This window comes from Elgaria multicarinata, chromosome 13, assembly GCF_023053635.1.
Source record: "Elgaria multicarinata webbii isolate HBS135686 ecotype San Diego chromosome 13, rElgMul1.1.pri, whole genome shotgun sequence".
NCBI classification, from domain to species: Eukaryota; Metazoa; Chordata; class Lepidosauria; order Squamata; family Anguidae; genus Elgaria; species Elgaria multicarinata.
The window spans coordinates 22578075-22596795 of record NC_086183.1 but is presented as its reverse complement, the minus strand read 5'-3'; the positions used below and the strand labels follow the sequence as shown (position 1 = coordinate 22596795).

General features: G+C 46.9%; 1 protein-coding gene across 1 annotated transcript in view; it reads left to right on the top strand.

The window, feature by feature from the left end:
- The first annotated feature begins 10055 nt into the window (after positions 1–10055).
- Positions 10056–18721, top strand: part of LOC134407729 (membrane-spanning 4-domains subfamily A member 15-like) — a 32538-nt gene continuing 23872 nt past the window's right edge. The window contains exons 1-4 of the mRNA XM_063139652.1: positions 10056–10180; positions 11537–11659; positions 13997–14053; positions 15724–15825. Of these exons, the coding sequence (XP_062995722.1) occupies positions 10079–10180; positions 11537–11659; positions 13997–14053; positions 15724–15825 (384 nt within the window). The 5' untranslated portion in view covers positions 10056–10078. The remainder of the gene's footprint in view (positions 10181–11536; positions 11660–13996; positions 14054–15723; positions 15826–18721) is intronic.

The window sequence follows — 18721 nt, the reverse complement described above, 5'->3', positions numbered from 1 at the left end:
TAGTGGTTTGAAAAGGTCGAATGTAAAGTTAGACTTGATTGCTGATGCTGATGCACGGCCTGTGACAGATATGGAAATGCAATGTGGATGCTGAGAGAAGTTCACCATCTTAATTTGGGAAGTTAGCAGGACTGATGATAAAACAAGAGGAAAACAAGATGAAAAGGCGTGAGGAGAGCTGAGCAAAAATGAGTAGGGGTGTGATCCGCTCCGATTAGGAGCGTAGAAGCAGTAGCGGATTGGCCTGCTCCGCCTTACCCAGAGGCGGAGTAGGAGCGGACCGCGGACCCCTAGAAGCAAGGCGAAGAGAAGCGACCATTTTTTGGAGCTCCTAGTTCAGGCGGAGCGCTCCGGTCTCCATCTTGAAAACATTTCGCCATAGGATTGCATTGCGGCAAATAATCGCGGATAACTACGTTCTTTTTGAAGCTATCATTCTGGAAATTCTTGTTCTCAGAGAGTCGTGGATGGGAGTCATTTTGAGACCACTCTCACCTCTCTGCGTCGTGCGGGTCGCGTGCTATATTTTTTTGAAAATCGGGTCAACCACGCGGCTCAAACGGCGTTTTCGGCCTTTCGCCCATAGGATTGCATTGCGGAAAAGAATCGGGGATAACTGGGGGGGGGTTTAAGCTATCGTTCTGAAAATTCTTGTGCACAGAGAGTCGTGGATGGGGGTCATTTTGAGACTACTCTCAACTTTCTGCGTCCTGTGGTTCACGTGCAATATTTTTTCAAAAATCGGGGTTTGGGTTTTTTGTTTTTTTTTGGAAGCGATGACAGGCACATTCAACTCCCAATCCTGATGAGAATTGATCTCCTCAGAAAGCATCATCCTCCAATCCCAGCGTTGGAGGGGGGACTAAGGCAGACCCACCCTGAGAACTTTCTGTTTTGTGTCTCTTTGTGGGTTGGCGTTCGTGGAGGGAACACTTAGTTAGTTAGTGCTCCTGCTTTGGACTTTGGAGATAGATTAGGATAGATTTAGTTTGGCGCGCGTGTGTGTGTTTGTTTGCTTCTTTCTGACTTATAGCTTAGTTTGCCCTGTGTTTTTCCCTTACTTTGATTTAATATAAACTTTATTTTTAAATTTTGGAGTGTGTGTTTGGTGGGTTGGGTTGGTTGCCCCCCCCCGACTGTTCTGCTTTTGTGAAAGCTTTCTTTTGAAAGCATACACACTAGGGGTGTGCACAGACCCCCCACTCCGCTTCACTTGCAGATCTGCCATTTTCCGGATCGGGCTGCTCCGCCCCGCCCCCGCTCCGCCCACTTCCGCTCCGCTCTGCCCGGAGCTCCGGATCCGGATCCGGAGCTCCGTTTCCCCCCCCCCCCCATAGGCTTGCATTGAAAGCTAAAAAATTATACAACTTTTTTTCTGTTCAAGTTAGAAACCTCATGTTTGGCACCATGACACCTCATGGGGATATACACACGCATGCCAAGTTTCAAAGCAATCCCATCATCCCCTGATTTTTGGCGAATTTTTGAAAATCGGGCACCCCACACACAACATCCCTGCGAGGTGGGCAGGGGAGGAGGGAGGGAAGGCAGGCAGGCATGCAGCTGGCATTTCTGGGGGCATAAGGAAGTGAGCCAAGGATAAGCCAGTAATGCATATAAAATGGAATAAATCAATCAATAAACAAAGGAGGGGTGGAATTAAAAGCAGCAGTGTTGCTCAATAAACAACAAGAAGAACTTTTTTTAAAAGGCTATATCTGTCTTTTACCAGCAATAGGGGGACGTGCCCGGGAGAGGGGGAAGTAGCTGCCAGTTCAAGACACTGACAGCCACAGCTCTGAGAAGTAAAACGCTCACTTCGACTCAGAACAGGCATTGCTCCACCACTGAAAAGTGACCATTCACTTCAACTCATGATAGGCATTGCTCCACCGTTTTACTCTCTTTGGAAGGCTCTAATGGCCTTCCAGTGCAGGAGAGAGTGGGGGCACGTCCACGATGAGATGCCCTAGGGGAGCTCATCCCCTTGCACCACATCGATTCAGTTGTTCCCCAAAGTTAGGGTGGGGAGCAGTGCTGTGTTTCTATCTCTTATTCTTGGCTTAGTATATGATTTCAGGTTGTGTTTGTGCATTTGGTGGGGCTACTGTGTTAAAAAAACACGGGGAAAAGCCCGTTCAGATGAAGAAAGAGAAGTTTCCCAGAATCCCAAGTTACCTGTTTTGCCTATGCCCTCCTCCAACTTTGGGATCATCATGACCGGGAGCTGACTCTGCTCCTCAGCCCTTTGAAAAAGGTATTTTTCCCGCCGATTTTTTAAAAACGTCTAGCCCGCGACCCGTACGATGCAGAAAGTTGAGAGTGATCTCAAAATGACCCCCATCCACGACTCTCTGTGCACAAGAATTTTCAGAACGATAGCTTAAACCCCCCCCCAGTTATCCCCGATTCTTTCCCTCAATGCAATCCTATGGGCGAAAAGCCGAAAACGCAGTTTGAGCCGCGCGGTTGACCCGATTTTCAAAAAAATATAGCCCGCGACCCGTATGATGCAGAAAGTTGAGAGTGGTCTCAAAATGACCCCCATCCACGACTCTCTGTGCACAAGAATTTCCAGAACAATAGCTTAAACCCCCCCCCAGTTATCCCCGATTCTTTCCCTCAATGCAATCCTATGGGCGAAAAGCCGAAAACGCAGTTTGAGCCGCGCGGTTGACCCGATTTTCAAAAAAATATAGCCCGCGACCCGTATGATGCAGAAAGTTGAGAGTGGTCTCAAAATGACCCCCATCCACGACTCTCTGTGCACAAGAATTTCCAGAACGATAGCTTAAACCCCCCCCCCCAGTTATCCCCGATTCTTTCCCTCAATGCAATCCTATGGGCGAAAAGCCGAAAACGCAGTTTGAGCCGCGCGGTTGACCCGATTTTCAAAAAAATATAGCCCGCGACCCAGACAACGCAGAGAGGTGAGAGTGGTCTCAAAATGACCCCCATCCACGACTCTCTGTGCACAAGAATTTCCAGAACGATAGCTTCAAAAACAACGTAGTTATGCGCGATTATTTGCCGCAATGCAATCCTATGGCGAAATGTTTTCAAGATGGCGACCGGAGCGCTCCGCCTGAACTCGGAGCTCCGAAAAATGGCCGCTTCTCTTCGCCTTGCTTCTAGGGGGTCCGCGGTCCGCTCCTACTCCGCCTCTGGGTAAGGCGGAGCAGGCCAATCCGCTACTGCTTCTACGCTCCTAATCGGAGCGGAGCACATCCCTAATACACACACTTCTTGTCCCATTTCCCTACATTTATTAGTAATATTCTTAAACATATTTTATTATATTCTTTTACATAGTCTTAGTAGTATTCTCATACATATTATTAGTAGTATTAATATTTTATTCTTCTTATACATATTAGTAGTAGTGTTTGGTTGGTTCTTTTCCCCCCTCCCCTCTCTTAAATCCTGATTGTGTTTCCTTCTATCTTCTATATACCAAAAAATACCAAAAAAAATTATTCTCTTTTTCTTCTCTGTGTAACTTGGACTGAGTGTGCTGCTTTTGTGAAGTGCAACAGGCAGCCACAGATTGAGCATTTTGGGGAAAGCATACACACACTTCTTGTCCCATTTCCCTACATTTATTAGTAATATTCTTAAACATATTATTATATTCTTTTAGATATTCTTAGTAGTATATATATTAGTATATTCTCATACATATTATTAGTAGTATAATATTTTATTCTTCTTATACAGCATACACACTTCTTGTCCCATTTCCCTACATTTAAACATATTATATTGTTCTTATACATATTCTTAGTAGTACCTTATACATATTATTAGTAGTATTAATATTTTATTAGTCATCATGAAAAGAGGGAGCAGGCGTGCTGAAAGCAGCAAGGCTCAGGCTGGCACCTGTAAGCAGGCTGCCTCTCCTCCTGTGAAAATCAAACGGGCAACTCCTTGGCTGACTGCTCCAAAACAGAAGCAGGACAAGCAGCAGGCAGAGCCACTCTCTTCTGCAACTTGTGCCCGGCATTCTCTTTTTGAGGGTGGGAATGGGAAAAGTGCCCCTTTACAAGAGGCAGGTGGCATTAGAGGAGGAGGAGTATCCCCAACACCTTCATTATCCTTTCAGCCCACGAGCCCGCTGATGGACCTAGACGAGGGGGAGGGGGAGGAGGAGGAGGCGGTGGGCCTCCATGATGTGGGGGCTGAGGAGGAGGAGCAGCAGCAGCAGGCCGAGGCTCTCTCCCCAGTCTCATCCCACACCCCTGTTTCTGTGGCAACACCAGAGAGCTCAGGCGGGCAATTGGTGGTGTCACCACGGAAACGAAAGACAAGCATCGTGTGGGACCACTTTGAGTTGGGAGCGGATCCCCGCTTTGCTGTCTGTCACCACTGCAAACTCAGCCTAAGCAGGGGTTCATCGACAGGGCATTATGGAACCAGCAGCATGAAGATGCATCTTCAGAGGCAGCACCAGGCGATCTTGCTGGGGAAAGAGGCGGGCAAGGCGACTGGTTCCAGGGGAAAGCCGAAGGCTGCTGCTGGCACTGCCACTCTAAGCTCTCCATCTCCCATCCCCACAAGGGTTAGGCAGGCAACCCTGCAGGACATGGGGTGGGGGAAGTATTGACCCACAAGATGGCATTTTCCAATGCCCACCCAGGGTGCTACTGTGTTGGGGCATCTGCCGGGACTGACTCCTCCCCAATACTAGATCTATGACATGTCACTCTGCCTGCCCCTCTGCTAGCCTGTCCTCCTCGGTGACCGACTCGCTGGGATGGTTTGCGTTTGCAATGCGTGACTAACTGCAATGCTGGCTTAGAAACCAGCCATCACTTCCTTGTGCCCCCAGGAATGCCCGCAGCCTGCCTGCCTGCCTGCCCGCCTCCCCCGGGGTGCTGCTGTGGTGGAGCATCTGCCAGGACTGACTCCTCGCCTGCTCTGCCTGCCTCTCTGCCCGCCTGGTGCCTGGGAGATGGGCTTTGCGGTTCGTGCCCAGCACCCTCCGGCACGCTTGCTCCCAGTCGTCCTCCTCTGTGCCCCTCAAGGCGTAACTGCTGGCTTAGAAAGAAACAACCAGCCATCTTTGCCTCACTTGCTCCTTGCGCCCGCTTATGGGTTGGTTTGCTATGCGTTAGTGCTCAAGCCATCCTTGCGGCACTACAATGCATGCTGCCTGCCTGCTTTCCCTCCCTTCTCCCCTTCCCGCCTTGCAGGGATGGTGTATGTGTCTTGCTTTGACTCAGGGGAGAAGTCCTTCCTGCGCTCACTTAGACTTTATCAAGTTCAATAATCCCTTTTTCAAATGTGCAAGAAGATTTAGGGTTATCTCGTGGCATGTTGGGATTTCCTTGGAACTGGCCCCATTGAGCTGTCTGCAATTGCAACTTTAAATCCCTGACATACTGGAGTGCCCGATTTTCAAAAATTCCCCAAAAATCAGGGGATGATGGGATTGCCTTGAAACTTGGTGTCCACGGGGACACATGGGTAAGCTGTCATGGGACCAAGGGATAGGTTTCTAATGTGCAAATTGACATAGTTGTAGAATAGGACTTGATTTGGGGTGAGTTAAAAAGTTTAAGCCGCGCCAAAAATCAGGGGATGATGGGATTGCCTTGAGTGTGGGCGTCCCTGTGGACACATGGATAAGCTGTCCTGGTGCCGAGTTTGAGGTTTCTAACATGCAAATTGACGGAGCTATCCCAAGGGGTGTGAATGGGGTGCCCGATTTTCATAAATTCCCCAAAAATCAGGGGATGATGGGATTGCCTTGAAACTTGGCGTCCATGTGGACACGTGGATAAGCTATCATGGTGCCAACTTTGAGGTTCCTAACATGCAAATTGACGTAGTTGTAGAATGGGACAATTTGGGGTGAGTTAAGCCGCGCCAAAAATCAGGGGATGATGGGACTGCCTTGAGTCTGGGCATCCATGTGGACACATGGATAAGCTGCCCTGGTGCCGAGTTTGAGGTTTCTAACATGCAAATTGACGGAGCTATCCCAAGGGGTCTGAATGGGGTGCCCGATTTTCAAAAATTCGCCAAAAATCAGGGGATGATGGGATTGCCTTGAAACTTGGCGTGTGTGTGTATACGCCCATGAGATGTCATGGTGCCAAACGTGAGGTTTCTAACTTGAACCAAAAAAAAATTGTATACTTTTTTAGCTTTCAATGCAACCCTATGGGGGGGAAAACGGAGCTCCGATCCGGATCCGGAGCTCCGAGCGGAGCGGAGTGGAGCGGGGGTGGGGCGGAGCGGCCCGCTCCGAAAAATGGTGGATCTGCAAGTGAAGCAGAGCGGGGGGTCCGTGCACACCCCTAAAAATGAGCATCAGAAGAATGAGAAAGTGGTCAGAGATTTTGGTATTTGGTTAGTTTGTGAGGACAGACATATCATATATAGGAAAGAATATCAGCAGTTCTGTTCAGCACCATGTACATTGATGGTGCTATATAAATAAATAAATAAATAAATAATAATAATAATAATAATGATAATAATATTCTCAGACCGAAAGCTGGTCTAAATGGAACTAGTGTTTCACTGCATGTGTGTTTATAGAATCAAGAGTTCTGCTTGTAGATTAAAATTGTGATAATCGATAGCTGTGGAAACGGATGCTTTGTTTTGATGCAGTGATGAACAAATAGTGAAATCCTGGAGAAAGAGACAGGGGGGTTGTGTGTTTAACCTCCCCTCCCCAAGGTCATGCTGGTCTTTCTGCCATGCTCATCACTGTGTGATTTAGAACCTTGATGGTGCAGGGTTCTAAAGTGCACAGGAGCTTCTAAGAGGACAGGGTCTCTCTCTCTCTCTCTCTCTCTCTCTCTCTCTCTCTGGGGCTGTCTTCACAGTGATGGGTCGGCGCCGCCTCCCTTCAAAACCCTGCAGTTTTCCCCTTCTGTGGTGGCATTCAGTAATCCTGATGCCGATGAGGGAGCACAGGGTTTCCGGTAGCCATCTGGGTACTTGAGCTGTCCCCTGCCTTCTTCTTGGTGGAAGGCAACCAATTGCCGGTCGCCTTCCACCAGGGACCATCCCTGGATTGGTCCTGGAGCAACACCAGATGTCAGAAAAGCTGTACTGATATCATTCCAATTGAAAAAGTCGGGGTAAGTCCCTGACTTTTTCAATGCGCAGCTTTGCAGGAAAGCCTCACAGTGGCTGTGAAGTTGTGCCTGTGTTGTATAACTAAAGCAGCACAGATCAGTAGCCACAATGGGGCTTTCCCTGCAAATAGACAGCCTCTCTCTCTCTGTCTCTGAGCTTCATCCCACATAACTGTTTCCCTCGAATTATCCTCTACAGCGCTAAGCTGCCGGCGTTGTTGTTGTTGTTGCTAGAGCAGCAGGATCCTTTGCATACTAGGAAATGGGTTTAAGGAGAGAAATGTACAAAAGTCATAAAAAATCAACACCTCAGTCCACATTACATCTCCGGATAATTTCCCTCAGCGGCTTCATGTATATGTGAAACAGCATAGGGGATAAGATAGAGCCCTGTGGAACACGATGGCTTAGGTGCCACGGCACAGAGCAATAATCCTCCAGCACCACCTTCTGGAATCGGCCATCCAAGTAGGAGCGGAACCACTGCAACGCAGTACCTCCAAATCCCAGCTCAGACAACCTATCCAGAAGGATACCATGGTCGATGTTATCGAAAGCTGCTGAGAGGTCCAGGAGAACCAACAGGGTCACACTCCCCGTCTCTCTCTCCCGGCAAAGGTCATACCACAGGGCGACCAAGGCAGTTTCCCCTCCAAAACCAGGCCTGAAACCCGATTGTAATGGATCTAGATAATCTGTTTCATTCAAGAGTGCCCAGTAAAAAGCGTGCAATAAAACACTCGTCTGATGGAGCTCTTCAAGTCTCAGGAAAATGGAGACCAATTTGAAGTTTTATCCCCTCACTGTCAGCTTTTCCCCCCAAAGCCCTTGTGTCTTTTAGAGCTGCACAGCAGGTAGCAATTCAGCAGGTGTGGTTTTCACCATCAGTGTATTTTCATGCTGGGAGAGTGCCCCTGATGAACTTCTGCATGTTCCGCAGCTGTTAAAGGGATAGCCCTTTTTTTTATGGAGTAAAGCTTAAACTCCACAAAAATTCAGGAATAGAGTTCCATCCAAAAGCTGATGGTAGTACCCTTTTATTTCTCACTCTCTCGGTGTCCCTTGCCTACCTGCACATCTTTGATTTCTTTTGCCCAACAGTGTGGCTGTTTTGCAAACCTTAAGGAGGCTACTCACCAAACCCCTGAAATCCCAGCATGGATTCAACTCCTGTTATGCCCCAAGTCTTCCAGCCCCTCATGAATGATAAGATTAATCTCTCTAGGCTACAGCTGAAGAAATGTTACGGGGGTGAGCCTCTGGCACTGGGGGTGAGTATGGAGTGGAGGGGAAATGATACCTCAATGTTCAATGTCAATGAAGGCCATCGATAACAAAGTCAATTATAACAAAGTCAACTATATTGAAGAGGAGAGCTACTTTGTAACAAATCTTTACCAAAGGCCCCCTTTTGCCTCTACCAGGGGGACTCAGTGTAGGCCCCCTAAAAATCATAGGCCCATGCCAACTGGCCCCACTGCCCACCCCCTCTGCCCAGCCCTGACTGTGTGCGTGTGTTTAGGGTAATAATTAGAATCCTTTGACTTTTATTTAAAAGAAGAAGAAAAGTAAGTTTCTAGACCTGGTGACCAACAGAAATGCTGGATCGCATCTGATGAAATACATACTTGGCAAACCAGCAGGATGGCTCAGAAAGACGTCTCCGTAGATGGGGAGCAAGGTTTTGGTGTCCAGCATACCTCTTTTCTCCTTGCCATAAAGAAACAAAAACATTTATATCAAAATACATGCTGTCAGGTAAAGGGGAGAACTATTACTACGACGAACTGGGAAAAATGAAAGAGAGGTCTTGAATCCCCAATTCAAGGTAAGGGGGTCGTCCAGATGATTATAACACCCCATTAAAACACTCCGGCCTCAAATAAAGTTATGGTGAGAAATGAAAAAACCCCACATGATTATCCCTCACAAGCTGAGAGCTGGGCTTGTTGTTTTGTGCTGAGCTCGTCACCATAATTAATTTGTGCAATAGGATCTGTCGATTTCTTGCAGCAATGAATACGTCTAGGCAGGTAGAAGGACACGGAAAAGCATGCGGAAGCTCTGTTGCGTGTTGCAATCTTTTTCTTCTTCTTTTTGGGGGGAAGCAGCGGCGGGGCCAGGGGGAATTGCAACTTCGCAAGCTTCTAGCTGGGCCGCTGCACGACATGTTTGCTCCGCACTGAGCGTGGAGGAGGAGATAAATCCGGACCCGTCTTCACCCAGAAGAGGCTGGTGGCTCCGATTTCGGTGGGGCGGAGATTGCGTTCTGGGTTTCTGAACAGCCGGTAATCCTCAATGTTGTTGTGTTGCGCTCAGCCCTGCTGGTGAGCGGTGTCGCCTATCTGAAGGGGCGGGGTAGGGGTGGGGGGCGCTCGGCTCTCTGGCTGTTCCACGAACGCGGCTGTGCTCAGCTCCCCCCGTGGCGCAGCGGAGTTAATAAGGGGTCCCCGGCTCCAGGAGCTAAAGGCTGGCTTTGCCAGCGAGACCGACCCGCCCGCCTCCTCCGGCCTGGGGAGCCAGCCTGTTTCTCTCCCGGATGAACGAGATGGGCGTCCCGATGAACTCTCCAGGGCTGTGCTGATCAAGGCAGACACCGATCATGTGCAGTGTCTGCTCTCCCGGAACCCGGGCGGCCCTGCCTTTAGACCTCTGAGCACTGATTTGGGGTGCAAAGCGTTACTTGTTTGGGGCGTAGTTCTATGCACGTTTAGATAGACAAAAAGGTCCTCCAACTCCCATGCTGGCTGGGGAGTGCTGGGAGTTCTGGGACGTTTCGTCTGTCAACACATGCATAGGAGTTAAAGGCTGGTGGCTCCGATGTCAGTGGGGCAGCAAATCCGCTCAGGGTTTCAATCGAAGCAGTCAGAACGCTGCCTTCCTCCCTCTCCTTCCTTTGCTTACACAACTTGGATTTCTTTTGCCCAACAGTGTTGCTGTTTCTCAAGACTTAAAAAAACCACTGCTCAACAAACCCCAGCATGGATTCGACTCCCATTGTGTCCTCCTTGAGTAATCAAGTGAATCCTTCTACGCTAAAGCCAATGAAGAATTTTTATTTGGGCGAGCCGCTAGCACTGGGGGTGAGTACAGACTGCAGGGGAAATTATATTCAAATGTAAGAATGAACCACTCCCATTTGAGCATCCATCTGCATGACTCAGAACAGTGTTTTTCAGGATGCATTCTAGGACACGATGTGATTCCTCAACTCCAAGCAGCCTGGACAGGCAATTTGTGCAGGACTTGCAATTTTCCTTTGCAGTATGTGTCACAGCAACAGGGGGAATGTAATGTAGGGAATGAACACACGGACGGAGGTACTTGCTGTCAAAGGCCACAACCTGGGTTTGGAGGTGTGTCAAACAGTTCTGGATGGGGTTTCACTCCCCCTGAAAGACTGTGTTCACAGCTTGGGGGTGCTTCTGGATCCATCGCTCCAAATGACAGCCCAGATAGATGCGACAGCCAGGAGTGCCCACTATCAGCTTCAGCTGATACACCAGCTGCACCCCTTCTTAGAGTTAGAGGACCTAAAGACGGTAGTGCACGTGCTGGTAACTTCAAGGCTCAACTGCTGCAATGTGCTCTTCATAGGGCTACCTTTGTGCCTAGTCCGGAAACTTCAACTAGTTCAAAATATGGCAGCCAGGCGCGTCAACCGTACACCTAGGGGTGACCACATCACACCAGTTTTAAAATCTCTTCACTGGCTACCAATTAGTTTCCAAGCAAAGTATAAAGTGTTGGTTATCACCTTTAAAGCCCTACATGGTTTGGGTCCAGGCTACCTGCGGGATAGCCTTCTCCCGTACAATCCGCCCCACACACTCAGGTCCTCTGGGAAGAATCTACTTCAGCTAGCAAAAACTAGATTATCAACTGTTACCCAAAAGACCTTCTCTTCTGCTTCTCCCAGACTCTGGAATGGCCTGCCGGAGCAGACTCATCAACTTAGCAGTCTACTAGCATTCAAGAAAGCTATAAAGACTGATCTCTTCTGGCAGGCCTATACAGCGGAATTTTAAGATGTTTTTAAAATGTTTTTAGGATGTTTTAGGATGTTTTTAGCAATGTATATTATGTTTTAATTCAGTATTATGTTTTTTATCATTTATTGTTGTTCCCCGCCTCGATCAGAGTGGAGAGGTGGGTAAGAGATATTATTATTATTATTATTATTATTATTATTATTATTATTATTCCGCAATCTATCCTTTCTTTTAATTTTGACCCAATTATTCCTGCTTCATAGAACCATTTTGCATTTACAAAGCAGGAGCAACCTTTTAGTACTTGAGGCCCATGTTCCTGTTCAGGCCACAGATCGTTCCTTACAACTTAGCGGGTGGGGATAGCATTCGGTGAAGTGCTCCTAGATTGGTCTGGGTATAAAATGTGAGCTAATGATATCATCTTGTTCAATGCTGTCTTTACAGATCACACAGATTCTTATAGGAATTATGGGAATTGTCTTTGGGATTATGATGGACATAGCAATTCCATATGCATCCCACTCTGATTACTTTCGGCAAAAGACACCATATTGGACTGGAATCTTGGTAATTCTAAGTCTGCTGCATATATTAACATCAGTTCTACAGGTTTCATTTTAGCACAGGAATTATTCAATTTGTGTCCTCCTTTGGATTATGTCCTCAATCCCAGTTTTGTCAAGGGCTGCCAAAAGTTTTGGGATCCATGGATGGTGTGATGGATGAAGAACATGGGGAAGACCAGAATATGACAAATGTGGTCAGGGCTAAACATACTTCACAATTGTCCAACTGCAATGTGAAAGCATGGGATTTGGTAATGAGCGCAAAATTCAACATCGGTTTTAATTTTCTTTTGGAAAAGAAAGGTTCTAGTCCTTAGAGCTAGAAAATATGTAAGGAATGAAAATTTGGAAGCCTGAGAATGGCTGAAATGGAATTTCAGCAATTATGAGATGGGCCTTTATTGGTCTGCCTAGATCCTACACCTTCCCACACAACTTACAGAAGCAGAATCAATCATAAAAGCTGAGCAAATGTAGATGTCACTTCTCATGGTCTCTTCACATTTCTGAGTGTTTCTCCCCATTCCTGACAGAATCCTTAGGGTTCAGTAAGAAGGAAAGAGATCTTGGGCTTGTGGTGAACAGCTTGTTTAAAATATCAATCCAATGTGAGGCTGCTGTAAAAAAGAAAAAAAAAAGGCAAACACTATGTTAGGGATAATTTGGTAAGAAATTGAGAATAAAACTGCCAATATCATACTGCCTTTATATAAATCCAAGATGTGACCACACTTGGAATACTGTGCACAGTTCTGATCACAGTACCTAAAAAAAAGATATTGTAGAACTGGAAAAAGTGCAGAAAAGAGCAACTAAAATGATCAAGACACAGTGGAGCATTTCCCCTATGAGGGAAGGTTACAACAGCTAGGATTATTTAGCTTGGAAAAGAAGTGAGTAAGGGGAAACATGATAGTGGTGCACAAAATTATGCATGGTCCAGAGAATATGGATAGGGATGCGTTTTTCCCCCCTCTCTCGTGAACCCAGGTCATCCCATGAAGCTGATGGGAAAATTCAGGACAGATGAAAGGAAGTACTTCTTCACCTAGCTGTCACAAGCTGTAGACCTTTCCATGATTTTGGATGGCTTTAAAAGAGGGTTAGACAAATTCCTGGAGGAGAAGGCAATCAATGGCTATTAGCCCTGATGGCAATATGCTTCCTCCAGTATCAAAGGCAGTATCGCGAGATCGTCACCCCTCCGTCCCGCTAGAACGGTAGGTCTAGTTCAGGCATTGGTCTGATCCAGCATGGCTCTTCTTATGTTCTTTTGTTGTTACGACACAGGGTGTTTTGTGGTGGGCAGGGAATTCAGACTGGACAAAGAGGAACAGACTGACAGAAAGTGGTACAGAATTCTCCACTCTGATCATCTTCCAAAGGAGGAGAGTCAGTGTGGTACAGTGCTGGACTAGGACTGGGAAGACCCACTTAGCCATAAAGCTCAGCAGGTGATTTTACACCTCTCTCTCTGGCCATCCTACCTCACATTATCATTGTAAGGATAATATGAAGGGGGTAAGAGAGCCAGACATGGACATGAGCATCTTGGGGTGAAGGGGAGATTATTATTAATAATAATCCAGTAAACCTGGAACCAAAAGCAGCTTTGTCTAGAGGCTGCTGTGGGTGCACAGGAACATCCTTCTCTTTGCACAGGGAGAGAGAGAGAGAGAGAGGCACCAGTTCTGCCCTCATCTGGACACTAGAATGGAAGTTATGGAACTTCAAACCTGTCGTCTGATTAGTCGGGATCTGTCCACCAGAACAGGTAGCATGGCTTCATTGCCTTTGCATGAGAAACATCTGATCTTGTCATGTCTCACAGTTCTCTCATTATGATCTAGGAGCCAGAGCCAGGTGGATACAAGGCAGTCCCTTGTTCACCTACTGTATATCAGCCTGCCCACATTTAAAGATAAAAACAGAGAGGCCCTTCTCACCTGCCCACCAGTGAGAGAAATTAGGTGGGTCTCCACATGGGAGAGGGCCTTCTCAGCAGTGGCCCCACACTTGCGGAATGAACTCCCACCAGCACTCCACCATCCTTACAAGCTATTAAGAAGGCCTTAAAAAGTTTAATTTTACTATTTATTTTATGGCCTTCTCATAAATGAATACTGTTTTACTGCTAGTGCCCTTGTTTTTATATTTTACTTTTAGCTTTTATTGTTTTTAACTGGTATTTTATTGTCTATGCTTTTATTGCTTTTTTATACTGTTTTATGTAGGGTTGTAATCCACCTTGGAAGGGCTTCTGCTCTGAAAGGCAGCAAAGAAAGGCTTTAAATCAATAAATAAAATTGCCTCTGACCTCTTTTTCCATCTTTTGCAGTACATAATTTCAGGATCTGTGTCTGTGAAAGCCTCCAAGACACCCAAGATGCCATGGGTAACTAACCTATTTGGGGAATGCGTAATGTGAAGAGAGATGAGATGGAGCCCAGAATTAATGACATATGTTGCTTGTCATTTAAGACTCACTCCTAAAATTCCTGGTTTGAAGCGGGGAAATTATTATTATTTTTTTTAAAAAAAGGCTCACGGTTTGCAGGCACTCATGCACTCCTTCTCCTTTAAAAACAAAAACAAAATGGCAGACGCAATGTCACGCGCCACGTGTAAACGAGGGCGATGACCTCACGATTATAAAATCATGAGATCGTTGCCCTCTGACCCCCTGGTCCAGCCATGGCCTTGGTTTCATGAGAACAGAGACAAACGTCCTGCCCAACTATTCCTTTCCCAGAAGTAGCTACTCATACATGCAGATGAAGGGCCTATGTTTATTTTCAGCCCCTCCAAGACAACAAATGAGCTGAGACACTAAAGGGATGGGGCTCTGCCATGGTGCAGTGCGGCACCTTGGGTATATCCTCTGACCTTCCATGTTGCTTATTCCAAGTCCAGAATTTGGTAAGTTTCCTTCGTTAAGTGAAGAGCGCTTCTTTGGAATATATTTCTAGGACAGCTAGCAACAGGATGTCTCCATTTCATCATTACTACTGGAGCGACCCAGGTCACAAGAAAGCCAAGTCTCTTAATAAAATAAAACGATCATTGTTTGTTGCCATTCAAAGCTTTATCACACCAGCGTTATACTGTGCAAAGGACTCTGAAGTTTTCTAGCTTACAATCTGCTTTGACTGTGAAGTATTCCCATGCATCCTGCTTTAATTGTGCTTCTTAGCCAAAAGAACCAACCTATTTTGGTACTACTTTTGGAGCAAATCATTTGTTGTTTTCCGAGCGGCCACTGAGGGCGCAGGAGCAAGATTTGATACATTTAAGCTTCAAATTAAACAAATGCTTACATCTGCATAAGTTTTAAAGATAAAGACATCGAAATTGGCACAGTAATAGATATTAAGGAGAGCTTTAAGCATACCAAATTTGAACCGGATTGGGTCATCCGTTGATTTTTTTAATGATTTTTTACAATTCCCTTCTTAAACACATTTCCTGGTATGCAAAGGATCTTAGGAGCGCTGCCGCCCGGGGTGTGATTTAGCTCGCAACAGCAACAATGACAGCTAAACGCTGTAGGGGTAATTCGAGGCAAACAGGAATGTGGGATGAAGCTATAAGTGAAAGCAGAGATGGACAGATTGCATAGAACCCATTCCATCTGTGTTTTGCAGATTGTCAGGCACTTTTCATTGTGACGACTGTCCATCAGCAGAATTGGATGTCTTTAAAGTTCCTGAATTTGAACAAATGCAAAAATGTGCAAATTTACACATGTGAAAACGAGCAATTCCCCCTAAATGAGCAAATCACCTCCTCCAAATGCACATTTCAATGCTTTAACTTATGGAGGAAATTTGAATTTGAGGGCAGTTTTAATTTGTGTGTGTGTGTGTGTGTGTGTGTGTGCATATTTTTCTATGACAAAATTCCTGCAAAATTCCTGCATGTTAGGAAAATGTTCTGCACTTCTGTGAAAACCATGTCTCTGCGGGGCGGGGTAGGGGAAGAGCTGGTCTTCTGAGGAAGCTGCAGATCGAATTCATAAAATTTCAAACTCATTTGGTTCATTGCGAATTTTTCTGACTTCTGTAGGTGAAAGGCATGCTGGTAATGAATGTGGTGAGCACCGTGGCGGCGGCGGCTGGGATTGTGATCGCCTCTATTTCATTTATTTTTTATTATCTACGACCGCGGGTAATGTATCAGTGCAAGAACATCCATTCACAGTTGGCCTAAAAGTGTTCTGATACCAAAATCATCAATCATGGAAGTGCATCTCCCACTGAGGCCATAGCTAGATGGGGCAATATCCTGGGGTGATCCATGGGATCATCCCTATGTGTCCACATGACGTACAGGGGATCCTGAGAGCAGGGAGGGATGATCCCTCCCTTACCCCTGAATCTCACCCTAGCCTTTGAGCCCGCTTTTTCCGTGGTCTCAGGCTGATCCCGAGACCATGGAACATGTGGGTGGGCGTTGCGGTTTGTCCCAGCTCCTCGCAGTTACTCGTGAGAATCTGGGACCTGCGCCCATCGGGGGTGGGGTGGGGGAGCGGTAAAAATCATAAAAACAAACAAACACCTTACCTTTTGCGCATGAGCCCTCGTGCGCTCCTCTCCTTTAAGAGAAAACCCACAAAATGGTGGGCACGACGTCCTCTCCCTCCGAGATCGTCGCGCACCACGTGTAAACAAAGGGGGAGATCTCGTGATAAAAATATTGCAAGATCTTCACCCCTCCATAGGTCTAGCTGAGGGCTGAGACTAGGCCTTGGGGAGCTTGTTCACCCTCAACAGGACAAGAAGAATGAGTGTGTCTTGTCCTTCATAGAATCCTGAGTCTGAATGATGCCACTAGTATAATTCCTAATATCAAGGCTTCACATAACCAGGGCAGTGCTAAAGAGTGCGTGGGGAATTGGAGTGCTAATAACTTTGCTCAAGGACTACTGCAACTAGTTAGTTCTGCTGTGCTTCTCTTTACCCCAGTGCTCTTAAGCAGTACAGCCCTTGTGGATTCCTGGAGGTGGGAACCAAACTAGACAGTAGGGTTCCCACAGGGATCGGTACTAGGACCAATTATTTTCAACTTGTTCATAAATGATTTGGAATTAGGAGTGAGTAGTGAAGAGTCCAGGTTTGTCAATGACACCAAAATATTTAAGGTTGTTAAAACACAAAGGGGTTGTGAACAGCACCAAAGGGATCTCTCCAAGCTGGGAGAGTGGGCATCCAAATGGCAGATGCAGTGTAAGCAAGTGTAAGGTGATGCACGTTGGGGCAAAAAACCTCCCAACTTCAAGTGTAACCTGATGAGTTCTGAGCTGGCAGTGACCGAACAAGAAAGAGATCTTGGGATTGTGGTGGACAGCTCGATGAAAAGGTCCACCCAGGGCATGTCTACACTGCATGAGGTTGTGGGAGGGAGCATTTCACGGTATTATGCTTGTGAGATCCTCCCTCTCAGTCTACACACGGTGTGCGACATCATGGGAGGACAGAGGACTTCGTCCCACCCCCCTTTTTTTTTAATGAAGATGAGTGCTCAAGCACTCGAATGAAAAAGGAAGATTTTTTTTAAAAAAAGAAATTATTCCTGCTCCCCCACCCCACCCCTGGTGGGCATAGAGCTCTGAACAGTTCCATGCCCTGTGCCCGGCTCATTGCAGTTACATGAGAGGAGCCGGGACGAACCCGTGACGGCGGGCCACACATCCCGCAGTCTTGGGATCATCCTGAGACCGCGGGAGAAAACATGATTAAAGGGTAGGGTGATATCCTTGGGAAAGGGTTAGGGTTAGGGATCATCCCTCCCTGCTCCCGGGATCCCCTGTGCGTCATGTGGATGCACAGGGACAATGCCGGGGCGATCCCCGGGATATCGCCCCATGTAGACATGCCCCCAGTGTGCGGCCGCTGTAAAGAAGGCAGACTCCATGTTAGGCATTATAAGAAAAGGAATTGGGAATAAAACGGCCAGTATCATACTGCCCTTATACAAATCTGTAGTGTGACCACATTTAGAATACTGTGTACAGTTCTGCTCACCACACCTGGAAAAGGATATTATAGAGCTGGAAAAAGTGCAGAAAAGGGCAACTAAAATGTTTAAGGGGCTGGAGCCTCTCTCCTACGAAGGAAGGTTACAACAACTGGGATTGTTTAGCTGGTGAAAAAGGAGGCTAAGGGGAGACATGATAGAGGTGTACAAAATTATGCATGGTGTGGAGAATGTGGATAGGGAGACATTTTTCTCCCTCTCTCAAAATTCTAGAACCTGGTTCAATTCCTGGAGGCGAAGGCGATCAATGCCTACTGGCCCTGATGGTTGTGTGCTGCCTCCAGTATTCGAGGCAATAAGCCTGTGTGCACCAGTTTCTGGGAAACCTGGGTGGGGGGATGCTGTTGCACCATGTCCTGCTTTGTTGGTCCCTGGCCGATGGCTGGTGTTGGCCACTTGGTCTGATTCAGCAGGGCTCTTCTTAGGTTTTTATGCAGAGTCTCCCATCATTCCCAAGGGTCACTGTGTCTACACACACGCACACACACACACACACACACACACACACACATATGGGAGAATGATCACCTTTGCTGCCATATCTGGTTCATTGACAGGGGTCAATCATAACCGCAATAGAGACCATCCTCTTCATTTTCACCATCGTAGAGTTCGGCATCTCCATCTCCACCGCTGCGTTTGGCTGCAAGACTGTTTGTCGGGATACCTATGCTGAAACGGTAATGTTTAGAAGAGAGTGTAGATTGGTGCTCAGAGGAGACAAAGGGCAGCACCCAGTGGTGTCATTCTGCAAACTCAAATAGCACTTGAGGAGCTCTGGCAAGTCTTTCCAGTGCACAAGCACTTACGCAGGATGCTTGCCCCAGCATTTGTGCAACCATGTTTTGCACAAAAGTATTCTACGTTTGCACAAAAGTATTCTACTCCTGCACATGAACCTAGTTTTCCAATCCAACCCAGGGGTTGTCTATATGCAGGGAAAGCCCTACTGTGGCTGTGGATCTGCACAGCGTTGGTCAGACGTTTCAAGCGAAGCTTTACAGCCACCGCAGGGCTTCCCCATGAT